Below are 13,150 nucleotides of genomic sequence, written 5' to 3' on the forward strand. Positions count from 1 at the left end.
ATGTATTCGTATATTATATACGAAAAATGATTCCGAGCAGAAATGGTCTGTCACAGTCCGTCTATATCACTAAATATGTAACTATTAAGCTATTATTATTATTGATATATATATTTATTGATATTTTATTTATTTTACTTTCAGTATAACAGTAGATTGAAAACATTATTTCCAAAAAAAATTTCATTTATTTTATTATTAGTTTTTTAATTATTATTTGTAATATTATATAATAAAATTTATACAAATCAAAATTTAATTTCATACTTCTGAGTTCTGACTTCAATAAATACTATAAAGCAGCAAAAAAAGATAAAAATGATTAACGTGCCTCCACTTCTTAATTGTAATCCAGTTATCCTGTGATCACCAAACCTCTAAATCCGGCTCTGAGTGGTAGTAAAACAAAATGGTTACTAATATCAACATTTTTAAATATTACCAACCAAGAATCACCAGATTATTTACTTACTATAGTTAATAATTATTATGTTCAAAATTAAAATTGAAACTATTAAAAATGTATTAATCAAAACTGTACCAATATTTTTTTAGATTACTGTCAAGAATATTGAAATTGTTAGTAACTTATTCTTACAAAAAGAACGGTCCTATATTTTTTATTTATTTCATTGACAAATTGTTTTAAAAAATTATAATGTCTTTTGAAAATATTTAAAAAAAATGTTGATTTCTAGTTGTTATACCAGTGACTTCAAATGACACATATATTATATTATGTATAGTATTAATTCTAAATAATAAATATAACCAATAAATAAATTCTAAATTCATGATTGAATACTTTGATATATTCCGATAGATTTTATTGATATGGATTAATATTTATTATTTGTAAATAACAATTTCTATAAAAAAATTATAATGATACTTTAGTGTTCAATAGTATTGTTTTAAATAAAAAAAAAAACACAAAATTTTGTTAAGTAGTTACTAAATCTATCGTCATAACCTCGTAAAGGACTGATAGTACTACGATTAGGAGTTATATAATTACAGTTTAACTTTATAGTAGGTATATTATAAGTTAGGTATAATTTATAACAAAATATAACACAACAAAAAAACTTTAAAGTTTTTTGTTGTGTTATTAACTCCTAATGACCTAATCGTAGTACAATCAGTCCTTTAAGAGTTTACGACGATAAATAATTAAACTCAATTTTGTTTTTATTTAGAACAATACAATCATAGAACATAGTGTTCTATGATACTATTGAAGACAAAAGTATTATTATAATTTAAATATAACTTACCTATAATTTTTTATGGAAATTATTATTTACAAATAGATAAGTATTAATTCATATCAATAAAAACAATTGTAATATATAAATTTTAAAATAATAATTACGGAAAAAAATAATACAATTTCAAAAATTAATAAGTTGGTATTGGATTTTGGCGGGATATTAGTTGGAACTTACTGCTGAGTTGAAATTTTTTATTACATTCAACCTAACCCATAGATAATAAAGAAATACCGCCATGATTAAATGAAAAAAAAAAGTTAGAGGGGGTAAAATTTGTGGTTTTCGTTGCTATACGTTATCAGAATCCAATTGACGTTTGTGTGTTTGTTTACTTTTTGTGTTATCTTTTCGTGATCGTTTGTGTTTTCAGACTTTCAGTAGCCATTAGCCAGGGCCTAGGTTTGTTTTATTTAATATTTTTCTTTCGTGATATATTCAATCTATAATATGTTTGTGTGAGCGATTGCGGTTCGTTTCGAATTTTTTATTATTATAAGGTATACATTTATTATGTTCGAATAACCGTTACCAGATAATCCATCATAATCATGCCGCCAGTATTGAAATGCATAGAAATGGACAACTTTAAGTCCTACAGGGGCCATCATATGATCGGTCCTCTGAAGAACTTTACAGCCGTCATTGGACCCAATGGTTCTGGTACGTAGAAAAAATCTAATTTATTCACAGTACAATGCACTGTTTTATCTTACTGTAATTCAATTGTTTGTCGTTTTATAGGTAAATCTAATTTTATGGACGCTATAAGTTTTGTTATGGGCGAAAAGACTACCAGTCTCCGAGTAAAACGTCTTAGCGATCTCATACACGGTGCTTCAGTTGGGCAGCCAGTTTCTCGCAGGTATTTGTTTTGCATAATAAATTATTATTTTATGTATTGATTAGTAGCATAATTGGCTACCACAGTGGTATACAATTGTACATTTTTAAATACGGTTTTTTTTTTTTTTAATATACAAATATTACCTTTTTGTTCAGTGCTAGTGTAACTGCAGTTTTCAAAATGGATAGTGAAGGAACTGAAAAACGATTTACTAGAACTGTACAAGGATCGTCATCAGATTATCGAATCAACGATGATGTATATGCTTTTATTAAATATTTTATATACTAAGAATTGATTAATAAGTAAATATTTGTGTTATTTTAGTCGGTACCCAATCAAGAATATTTTGCTCAGTTAGAACAGATAGGTGTGAATGTGAAAGCAAAAAATTTCTTGGTATTTCAAGGTGCAGTTGAATCAATTGCTATGAAAAATCCAAAAGAAAGAACCGCTTTATTTGAAGAAATTAGTGGGTAAGTACTTATGGTAATTTATATATTTTTTAATACATTATTTGTGTAATTACTTTGTTTTTTAGTTCTGGTGCACTAAAAGAAGATTATGATAGACTGAAAGCAGAAGTGATGAAAGCAGAAGAAGAAACTAACTTCACGTACTTGAAAAAAAGAGGAGTGGCTGCCGAGCGTAAAGAAGCAAAATTAGAAAAAGAAGAAGCAGAAAAGTATCAAAAACTCAAGGATGAATTAGTAAGTACTAAGAATATTATTTGCTAGATTAATCTAAGACCAAATAATTAAATTAGTGCTACTTTTTATGAGAATTTTAACTTATACATTTTTTTAGGCTCAAAAAGAAGTTGAGTATCAGTTGTTTCGTCTGTATCAAAATGAGAACATGATAAAAAACTATGAACAAGATTTAGAAGACCGTAAAAGAGAAGTTGCTAAAATAGAAAGTAAAAAGGAAAAAGCCGAAGAAGTGGTCAAAGAAAAAAAAAAGGAGCAAGGCAAGGCTAGTCGTGATTTGGCTAAAGTTGAACAAGAAATCAGAGAAATCGTAAGACATAATTTTACATATTATCATAACTTGGGAGATGAGATTTATGCATTTATACATAATATTGACTAACGACAGCATTTTAAATTGTTTATATACATATATTATTAATTTTTATTTGATAAAAACTTGTTTTACAATCATCAAATATTAATCTCAGTTGTTCTAAACACTTATATTAATAACTAATCGATAATGCATATTTTTGCATATACTTAGTACTTACTTCATATTTATAATCATAGGACATAGAGGATAGACAATTTTCAAATACTTTTTTTTTTCATAAAATCAAGCCCAATTTATTGTAAAAGCTGCATGATAAAATGGTTGTTTTTCATTTTAAACTTAATTTATATTTGAATGTAGATAATATCTATTAATATTTATTTATGAAAATACTTCTTACTTTCAATTTTTATATTAATACTGAACTACACCTTTAATTGTTTTAATTACATTTATATAATTATTGATTTTTAATTTTTAGGAAGTAGAGATAAATAAAAAACGTCCATCATTTATTAAGTCCAAAGAAAGAGTGGCACATATACGTAAAAAATTAAATACTGCAAAAAAATCTTTAGCCGAAGTAGTGATGGCTAATGATGCTCACAAGAAGGATATTGATGAATTGGAAGCTGAACTTAAAGAAGTTGAAAAACGGCGTAGTGAATATGAAGAGCAAGTGGCTGGGGAAAGTCATAGTCAAGGAAGAGATGTGCAGTTAGAAGATGCTCAGGTATTTTGATAGTTTTGTATTAAAGTTTATTTGTAGGTTTTTTTTTCATCAAATATGAATGATTAGAGATAATCATATTATTTATTTCATTTTTAGGTTTCTGAGTACAATAATTTGAAAATTGATGCTCGTAAACAGTCAGCATTATTTTTACAAGAATTAGATTCAATCAACAGAGAACAAAAAGCTGATCAGGATAGGTTAGATAATGAGTTACGTTTGAGATCAGAACTTGAAAATAAAATAAAACAGAAAACTCACGAAAAAGAAGAAGCTCAAAAGCGAGTAGATAAACTAACTGAACATATAAAATCTAGTGAAAATGCATTGGAAGAACAAAGACGTTTATTTGATGAACTTCGTAAAGATGTCGGTTCATCTAAAGACAAAGTGTCAAAACTACAAAGAGATTTAGATAATGTTACTGAACAGCTAGGTGATGCTAAAGTCGATAAGCACGACGATAACAGACGTAAAAAGAAACAAGAGTTGGTTGAAAATTTCAAAAAAGCATATCCAGGAGTAGTAAGTTTTTTGTGTAATCAAAAATGTTATGTTTTAATTCTTATTTATTTAAATAATTGTTTTTAGTATGACCGTTTGATCAACATGTGTCATCCTATTAGTAACCGTTACAATGTAGCAATTACAAAGGTGTTGGGTAAATACATGGAGGCCATTATTGTAGATTCTGAGAAAACAGCACGTTTGTGCATTCAATATTTAAAGGATCATATGCTGGACCCAGAAACATTTTTACCTATTGATTATTTGCAAACAAAACCACTTAAGGAGAGATTACGAAACATAAGTCGTCCACATAATGTCAAACTTATGTATGATGTTCTGGAGTTTGATCCAGAAATTGATAGAGTTGTTTTATTTGCAACCAACAACGCATTAGTATGTGAATCTCCTGAAGACGCCAATCACGTGGCTTATGAACTTGAAAGAGATGGAAGATATGATGTAAGATTAAAACAAATTTAAATTATTCATACTTTTCTATAAAAAAATAATAATTGCATATTATTGCTATTTTATAAAATTTTAAGTTTTGTATTTCTCAAATTTGTTTTAATTAGGCTGTAGCTCTAGATGGTACGTTCTATCAAAAATCTGGTATTATATCTGGAGGAAGTTTGGATTTAGCTCGTAAAGCAAAACGTTGGGATGAAAAACATATGACTCAATTGAAGGCTTCAAAAGTATAGTAGATTTATATATATATATATTTTATAGATACTATTTTCAATTATCTTTTTTTCTAGGAAAAATTATCTGAAGAATTAAGAGATGCTATGAAGAAATCACGCAAAGAGTCAGAATTGAATACTGTTGACTCCCAAATTAAAGGTTTAGATATGAGACTCAAGTATGGGAAAACTGACAAAGAAAATACTGTTAGTATATACATTTACCTAATACGTCATATTTCATTGTATAAAAACTATACTTAATTTCTTGTTTAGCTTAAACAAATCAGAGATTTGGAGAAGGAATTAAAATTCCTTGAAAACAAATTAGAAGGAAGTGGAGTAAGTACTTTTTTAAACATCAAGAGTTCTAATTGATTTTACTTAGAAGTAAAATTAAATTAATATTTTATTTTAGCCTCGTATTGAAGAAATTGAAAGAACAATGCGGACTCGTGATATTGAAATTCAATCTATGAGAGGACGCATGAATTCAGTTGAGGATGATGTGTTTGCTGATTTCTGTCGTCAAATCGGCATGACTAATATTCGTCAATATGAAGAACGCGAATTAAGGTCACAGCAAGAGAGGGCCAAAATTCGTTTGGAGTTTGAAAATCAAAAAAATAGAATAATGAGTCAATTAGATTTTGAACGTACAAAAGACACTCAGAGTAAGTTAAAAAACTGATCACACAATTGTTAAGTATTTATCATAACATATTGTTTATCTAGACAATGTAACACGTTGGGAGAGAGCAGTTCACGATGATGAAGATGAACTTGAGCGTGCCAAACAGGCAGAACAGAAACAAATGTCTGAAATAGAGATGGATATGAAAGAAGTAGATCGGCTAAAAGCTCAGCGACAAACTAAAAAACAAGAAGTTGATCAAATGGATGAAGTGATAAGCAAGGTATGTTATTAATAATTATAAATTATAATTAGACAGTTGAAAAGAACATTTGTTATGCTATTTAGGCAAGAAAAGAAGTCGGTGCTATTGCTAAAGATATTCAAGCAGCTCAAAAGCAAGTGACTAACTTGGAGAACAAAGTGGAAATGCGTAGAGCTGATCGACACGCAATCCTAACCCACTGTCGGGTATAGTAGAAATTAATGCTATGTTCAATTTTATATATTTTTTTAAATTTTATTGATGTTAAATGATTCATTTAGATGGAAGACATTAACATACCGTTATTACAAGGCAATTTGGAAGATATTATTCAAGAACAATCAGTGAATAACTCTGAAGAACAAGGACGAGACAGCACAGCTAACACACAAGAGATTTATGATCAGGAAGCAAGGTTAGTTATTAAATAGAACATACTTAAATTTTATAGTAGATTTATTTCAAATTATGTTATATATTTTAGAATTACTGTTGATTACTCTTCATTGCCTGATAATCTCAAGGATTTAGAAGATTTAGATGATATAAAAAAATTGACTGATAAAATGGCTAAGACCATGGCTGAACAATCAATGAAACTGCAAAAGATTCATGCCCCTAATTTTAAGGTAATTTATTAATACATTCAAAATAACTATTTTTTGATTTTATTTACTTACAAATGCTTGATCAAAGCATACATTTATGGCTATTAATTCAATGCAGACGCAGACGGTACAAATAGTTTCTTAAATGAAATTTTCTACCGATTAATTATTCTTTTAAGTTTTGACTACCTACTTGGCTTATCATATATTTCTAAAATTATTTCAAAGAAAAATTGTAAATAGTATCTCATTAATATTGTGGTGTTATTCATGTAATATGTTTATATTTATTTTACTATTTTTGTATACAAAATTCAACAATTTAATAAAAATATATGTCAAATAGGCAATGCAAAAATTAGATCAAGCTAGAGAAAAAATGCAGGAAACTGATCGGGAATTTAATACTGCCAGGACTCGTGCTAAAAAAGCTAAACAAAACTTTGAGCGTATTAAGAAAGAGAGACACAACAAATTCACAGAATGTTTTGAACATGTAGCAAATGAGATTGATTTGATATATAAGGTATACTAATTTATTAAAAATGTACATTTTTTTTAAAATAAAATAAACATTTTTATTTTTGTTTATTTTGGATAGGCCTTATCTAAAAATCAATCTGCCCAAGCTTTTTTGGGACCAGAAAATCCGGAAGAACCTTATTTGGATGGTATAAACTACAATTGTGTAGCTCCTGGTAAACGTTTCCAACCTATGTCCAATTTATCTGGAGGAGAAAAAACTGTTGCTGCATTAGCATTGTTATTTGCCATTCACAGGTAACTTATATACAACATAATATATTTGTACTTTTAAACCAATCATACATATAATTATTTTAAAAATGTAAAATTTTTATCAAATATTTCTTTATAGTTATCAGCCAGCTCCATTTTTTGTACTTGATGAAATAGATGCTGCTTTGGATAACACCAATATTGGGAAAGTCGCTTCGTATATTTTACAGAAAAAAACTAATTTACAAACCATTGTTATATCTCTCAAGGAAGAATTCTTCCATCATGCTGATGCTCTAGTTGGGATCTGTCCAGATGTAAGTAGTTGTATTTGTACTGTAAACTCTTGATTTTCTTCGAATAGGATGGTGTAGCAAATATAGATTATTTAACTTGTTTGTTAATACTTTGCTTCACAATTATCATTTCATTATTTATTTATAAATAAATTATAAGATTGGACAAATTAAAAAATATCATAAAAATAAATAAAATTAATAAATCATCTAACAAGAAAATGTTTCAAGTGAAACAATAAAAAATATCTTAATAATAAACAATTAATAACTAGTGTATAAAATATAAATATATATAATAAAAATAAGGGTCCTGCTTGCCTATTGGTTATTATTAGAAAAGAATGATGGTTTGACAAATCATCATTATGCAGTTTGGTAGTGGTAAATACTAAATAATCTATTTCAGAAAATGAGATATTGATGCCTTGTTAGTATGTTGACAATTTCTGTTCTAACATAACCTAACTTTGACAAAATATTACAATACATTTTTATTAAATAAAATTATGTGATTTAACAATGATTGTATTGAGAAATATTGCCAGGCTAGTGGTGGAGCAATAATTTAATTTCGGTTGGATGACGGGGACGATAACAAACAAGTATCCAAGATTATTAAAACTATTACAATTTACCATGTTAGCCAAAGCTTTCAACTACAAAACTCACAATAATTGACATTGATAATGAAAAAATATATTTTTTTTTTATTTTTTAGGAAGGGCAGTGCTTAATCAGTAAAGTGATAATGATGGACTTAGCGGAATATCCTTTGGCCGAAACTGACGAAAGTATAGCATTTTCTCTGCGTTAATCATAGAAAGCTGTCTTAGATAAATCTTCAAAAGAAAATATTCAGTATATTATGGTCACCTGATTTTCAAATACACAATAAGTTTTTTTATTACATATTTATACTTGTACAAGTTTCATTACAATTTAGTTTTTTTTTTTTGTATGCTTAATTTAATTACTCATTAAATTATATTTTATTATACTTGGTTTAATTAGACATAAATAGATTAAGATTTATAAAAGTATAAAAATAATTTTTGTTCTACTATAATAATTGGTTTGCCAAATAATAAATCATATGAACAGATTATTAAAACCGCTTAAAATTAATACCATAGCCATAATTTGGGTAAATTAAAAAAAGTATGTACATTAAATATTCATAGTGAATTCTGTTTTTGGTTCACTAGATTTTCAATATCAATTTGTAGTTCTTCATGATGACGTTTTTTTTTTAATAGTTTTACTAATAATTCATTTCCATACTTATGATTTGATAACTCCAAATTATTCGTATTAACCTAATATAATAGGGTTATATTAGTGTAAATAAATAAACTAAAAAAATTAATTATTAATACCATCATTAACAAAGACAAAAAATATCGAGCAACTTCTACTTCTTCAATCCCTCCTACTAAATCTTTGAATAATCTTTGTTCTCCAACAGATTCAAAGCAGCTTAATATGCGTGTTCCGTATTCGTGTACATCAAATTCAATCACCTTCTCTTCATTTTCCAATATTAGCCGCAGACTATCGTGCCATTCTTGAACTCTTTTTTGCATTTCCAATTGTTCATTAATCTAAATTTATAAAAATGATACACTATTTCTTTTGGAAAGTGTTAGTTGATTTACCGTTGTCATTTGATTTGTTTCATAATTCTGCATTTCTATTGATTTTGTTTGATATGTTTGAACATTTTCTGCTGATTCTTAAATAATTCAATAGATAATAAAACTATAATTGTTTGCCATATTTAAATCATAATCTAGTTTGAAAAGACAGCGAGAGTAATAATGACCAAATCTAACTTAAATTACTTTTTTAAAGAAAACAATTTGGGACCAGAGATATAAGATGTAAATTTTATAAACTTAGAACAAGACTTCTTAGTAGATATATTATAATTTAAAACATACCACCATTTATTAATGTATTTTCTACTTCCTCATCATGAGCCAAGAAATGAAATTCTGTACTTGTATCCATAGGCATTAATATTTCTATATTCTAGAAAAATTGTAAATTTAATTTAAAAGATAAAATATACCTGAATCAGATCTATAAGCCATTGAAACATTTTGCAAATTAGTGCAATGGTACTTTGTTGAACAGCTACTATCAAATATATAATATGTATGTTTATATATTATATGTTTTTACCTATTATAGGTAAGTAGAAAAAATGTACATTATTAATATTAAAGATTTACATTTTAAATCTTAATAGTTATTACCTTTAATGAATCCTCAACTTAATTATCTTACACCTCAGCTATATACATTTTTAAATAATCCACCATTAACATTAAAAATAAGGTGATCAACATGAGTATTATAAGTCAATTTTAAAGAATGAATGTCCTAGGTTCTGCATTAGTATAGTAAATGTTAGCTTACTTTTTTAGAGAGGTCTTTTTTTCTCACACAAGGTTTATTTGCATTAAAGTTACACTTGGCCGTGTCATCTTGAGCTCTTGAATCATTGTCATTGTAATCATAATTTGAAGTTATTTGATTAACATTTAATGTGTTTATTGAACTATAAAATATTATATAAGTAAGCATAAAGCATCTTAGGAGTATAAGTATTAGTTCAAGTATATTTGATGTACTTTGATAAAATTTCATTAACAACGCAAACGTCATCATTAATATTCTGATAAAAAATGACTGAGTTGGAAGCACTTGGTAGTATTTCATCATCATTCAATAAATTCATTGGTAACTAAATTATTATAATTTGGTTAAAAAAAGCCATAGTTCATTTAAAACATATATAATATTAATAATAAAGGTACTGTCAATACTGAGTTAGTGTGATTTCGATAATTGACATGATTTTTAGATTTTGAATCTTCTTTAGTGGGGCAATGAAAGTCTTCATTTACAGCCAAATCATAGTCTAAAGGAAAATTTATCCTTGAAAAAAATGATTTAAAATTAATAAAGTAAAATAGTACAATTACAATTATTTTGTTGTATTAATATAAAATATATTCTTACTTAAAATCATATTTTTTTCCAATATTTTCTCCGTTTTTATTACAAATATTTGGCAATATTTTATTGTATTTATTATTTACTTTTATATTGGTATTTAATGTAATTTTTTTTACTTGGGGAATTTTGCTCAAATTTATTAATTTGCAGTCAAAAATGTTCACTGAATAATATAAGTATCATATTATTTATTGACTATAAGTGTCTATAATTTAATAGCCACAGGTATACAAGACATTATATATATCAACTTACATGTTCTAATGATTTGACCTTCAATTGGCCCAAAATAAGAATAACATTTGACCTTTTTATTACTCTTACTTTTCTTATTTTCCACTCTTTTCTCTTTATAATAGTCTGGATCAATATTTTCATTTAATCGACTGTTATATCAAATAAATACTTAGTATTAATTACATTTAGAATCAAATCATAATAATATTAATAGAACTATAATCTTTTATGTCAGTTATATAACCAATTAGAAGTTATATTTTAAAATTTTTAACTAATAATCCAACCACAAAAATAAATAACAGAGGAAAAATGTAAGAAATGTCTAATATTGAAAAGAGAATTGAAAAGCTTGTTCGTATGCTGATGCCAAATGGGTTATAGGTACCTAACCACTAAAAGGGATAACAAATTAAAATTGGGGAAAAAAAGTTATCTTAGAAGAAAATGAACAATCAAATATCAGAGTTAATATCAAAACATAAAATACTGAACAATATTGAATTTATAGAACAGATTAATATAATAAGAAATAACCATAGAGTAAGAATATAGGTAACTCATAAGTTATTGTCGAATGATTAATATTCTTAAAATCTAAGGAAAAATATATTTATATTACCTACCTGGAACAAAAAATTAGATAATATATAAAAAATATTTAACAACTCACTAGGATTGGAATTTCCCAACAAGTTTCAGCATCCCGTTGATTGTGACGTCAACTCTTTTTTGATAAATTAGTGAAATATTTTGAATGATTATAGCAGCATCTACAAAGACTGAGGAACTATCATTTGAAGATTTCCTCAAGTGTTTTGAATAAGAATCTAGTAACTAATATTAAGTACACATTACAAATATGTATATGTAGTTTGGTATTGAAGTTTACCTTAGTTAGATCATATTGAAAAATTTCACTTTCATCTTTTTTTGTAATTGATTCAATAGGTTGTAACAATTGTTTAAATGATTCGTCAAAATCACCAACTTCTTGATAATGAAATACAGCCATTTTTGCTAATAATAAAAGTATTTGTGCCTTTAAAATTTTGAATTTTATTAACACATGAATTTCATATTTTAAGAAAGTATTGATTGATTGATTTTTTTGAATATTAATGAGACATTAACATAAACAATGCTAATTAAAAAATTCTAATTAATAGTTCCTAACCTATATCAGAATTTCTTTTTTATTAAATCTTATAAATAATGATATAATATTAAGGTTATTAGGTACTTATTGGAAAATAATAATACTGTATATAGGTAGTAGGTACGCATCTCGGTTTTTTAGTTCCGTTTTCTGTTTCTACCAAATACCAATGTTACATCATTAATAATTATTAGTTAGTTTTTAAAACTATTTGAGTTGGGGCGGATTAGTAAAAACTAAATATTTAAATGAATACATACGTACCTTAAATATATAAAATTGTTCACTGAATTTCTCTCGCTTCACCCGAAATGTTCAAATGTACATGGATATTACAATTATTTATCTTATTTTTCATGTAGAAAATTATTCAAGTTTTACAACTAGGTAGGTACACTTAATCTCGGTCTTCACTGGGATGAACTGCAAGACGTGGTCTTTAATAATTTACACAGGAAACACAATATTATTATAAAGGTACGGAACGTTCATCAGCCATCAAATGTAATAACAAAGGTAATACCAATAATCATAGGCGTTTTTAAGTTGGGAAGGAACGTGGTTGGCATTTAGTATTTACATCTTCAATGAACTCAGGATCAGTGGTAAGGTTTATTAATTGTTCAAATAATAAATACTTAAAAAGGTGTGTCAGTCTAGAAATAATTAAATTGATCATCTCCTACTCTAGGTACGTGAAATGCTGAATACGGAATGACCGGTGACTGAACAGTGGAGAGGTGCGTTTAGTATTTAATGTTATTAATTTATTATACGCATAATTAACAATTTCTGTAATATTATTATTTATAGATTTACTCATATATAATATGTAGGGATTTACTATTCACAATTCACAGATATAACCAACGTCAAATATCCCATAATCACATATATATATAATAGAATACGGTGCAATGAGTTGTGATATAAATAGCTTAAAAGTAATTTAAATATTTTAAAAACGTATGGTAACTGTATAGAGTGTTATGGGCTATACTATTAGTATTATCAGTAGGTAAATATTAAATAGGTGATGATATACGTTAATACGATCTAGGACAAATAGACGTAACTGTTTGAAAGTGGGGACAATTGGATGTAAAAAAT

General features: G+C 26.7%; 2 protein-coding genes across 5 annotated transcripts; one reads left to right on the forward strand and one right to left on the reverse strand.

Annotated features, from left to right (window-relative positions):
* Positions 1-1,656: 1,656 nt before the first annotated feature.
* LOC114124004 (structural maintenance of chromosomes protein 1A) lies at positions 1,657-8,617 on the forward strand. The gene is made up of 21 exons (XM_027987160.2): positions 1,657-1,934; positions 2,016-2,136; positions 2,274-2,376; positions 2,446-2,594; positions 2,660-2,828; positions 2,926-3,138; positions 3,629-3,880; positions 3,977-4,405; positions 4,472-4,849; positions 4,966-5,088; positions 5,152-5,283; positions 5,353-5,418; positions 5,495-5,750; positions 5,812-5,993; positions 6,059-6,181; positions 6,257-6,390; positions 6,460-6,604; positions 6,930-7,109; positions 7,185-7,363; positions 7,461-7,638; positions 8,339-8,617. The coding sequence occupies exons 1-21, from the start codon at positions 1,823-1,825 to the stop codon at positions 8,432-8,434; spliced, it is 3,720 nt and encodes a 1,239-aa protein (XP_027842961.1). The 5' UTR covers positions 1,657-1,822; the 3' UTR covers positions 8,435-8,617.
* On the reverse strand, positions 8,564-12,728 carry LOC114124003 (uncharacterized). Of its 4 annotated transcripts, XM_050200341.1 has the most exons (13): positions 12,564-12,728; positions 12,305-12,477; positions 11,774-11,923; positions 11,555-11,718; positions 10,900-11,030; positions 10,648-10,807; positions 10,443-10,563; positions 10,257-10,369; positions 10,042-10,183; positions 9,561-9,651; positions 9,276-9,352; positions 8,997-9,221; positions 8,564-8,936 (listed from the first exon to the last, which is right to left on the reverse strand). In XM_050200341.1, the coding sequence occupies exons 3-13, from the start codon at positions 11,894-11,896 to the stop codon at positions 8,796-8,798; spliced, it is 1,488 nt and encodes a 495-aa protein (XP_050056298.1). In that variant the 5' UTR covers positions 11,897-11,923; positions 12,305-12,477; positions 12,564-12,728; the 3' UTR covers positions 8,564-8,795. The 4 variants fall into 4 exon arrangements, with proteins under 4 accessions (XP_050056298.1, XP_050056297.1, XP_050056296.1 ...); XM_050200340.1 differs by having other exon boundaries at positions 11,774-11,901; positions 12,305-12,728; XM_050200339.1 differs by having other exon boundaries at positions 12,305-12,728.
* Between the last annotated feature and the right edge of the window lie 422 nt (positions 12,729-13,150).

This window comes from Aphis gossypii, chromosome 2 (assembly GCF_020184175.1).
Source record: "Aphis gossypii isolate Hap1 chromosome 2, ASM2018417v2, whole genome shotgun sequence".
NCBI classification, from domain to species: domain Eukaryota; kingdom Metazoa; phylum Arthropoda; class Insecta; order Hemiptera; family Aphididae; genus Aphis; species Aphis gossypii.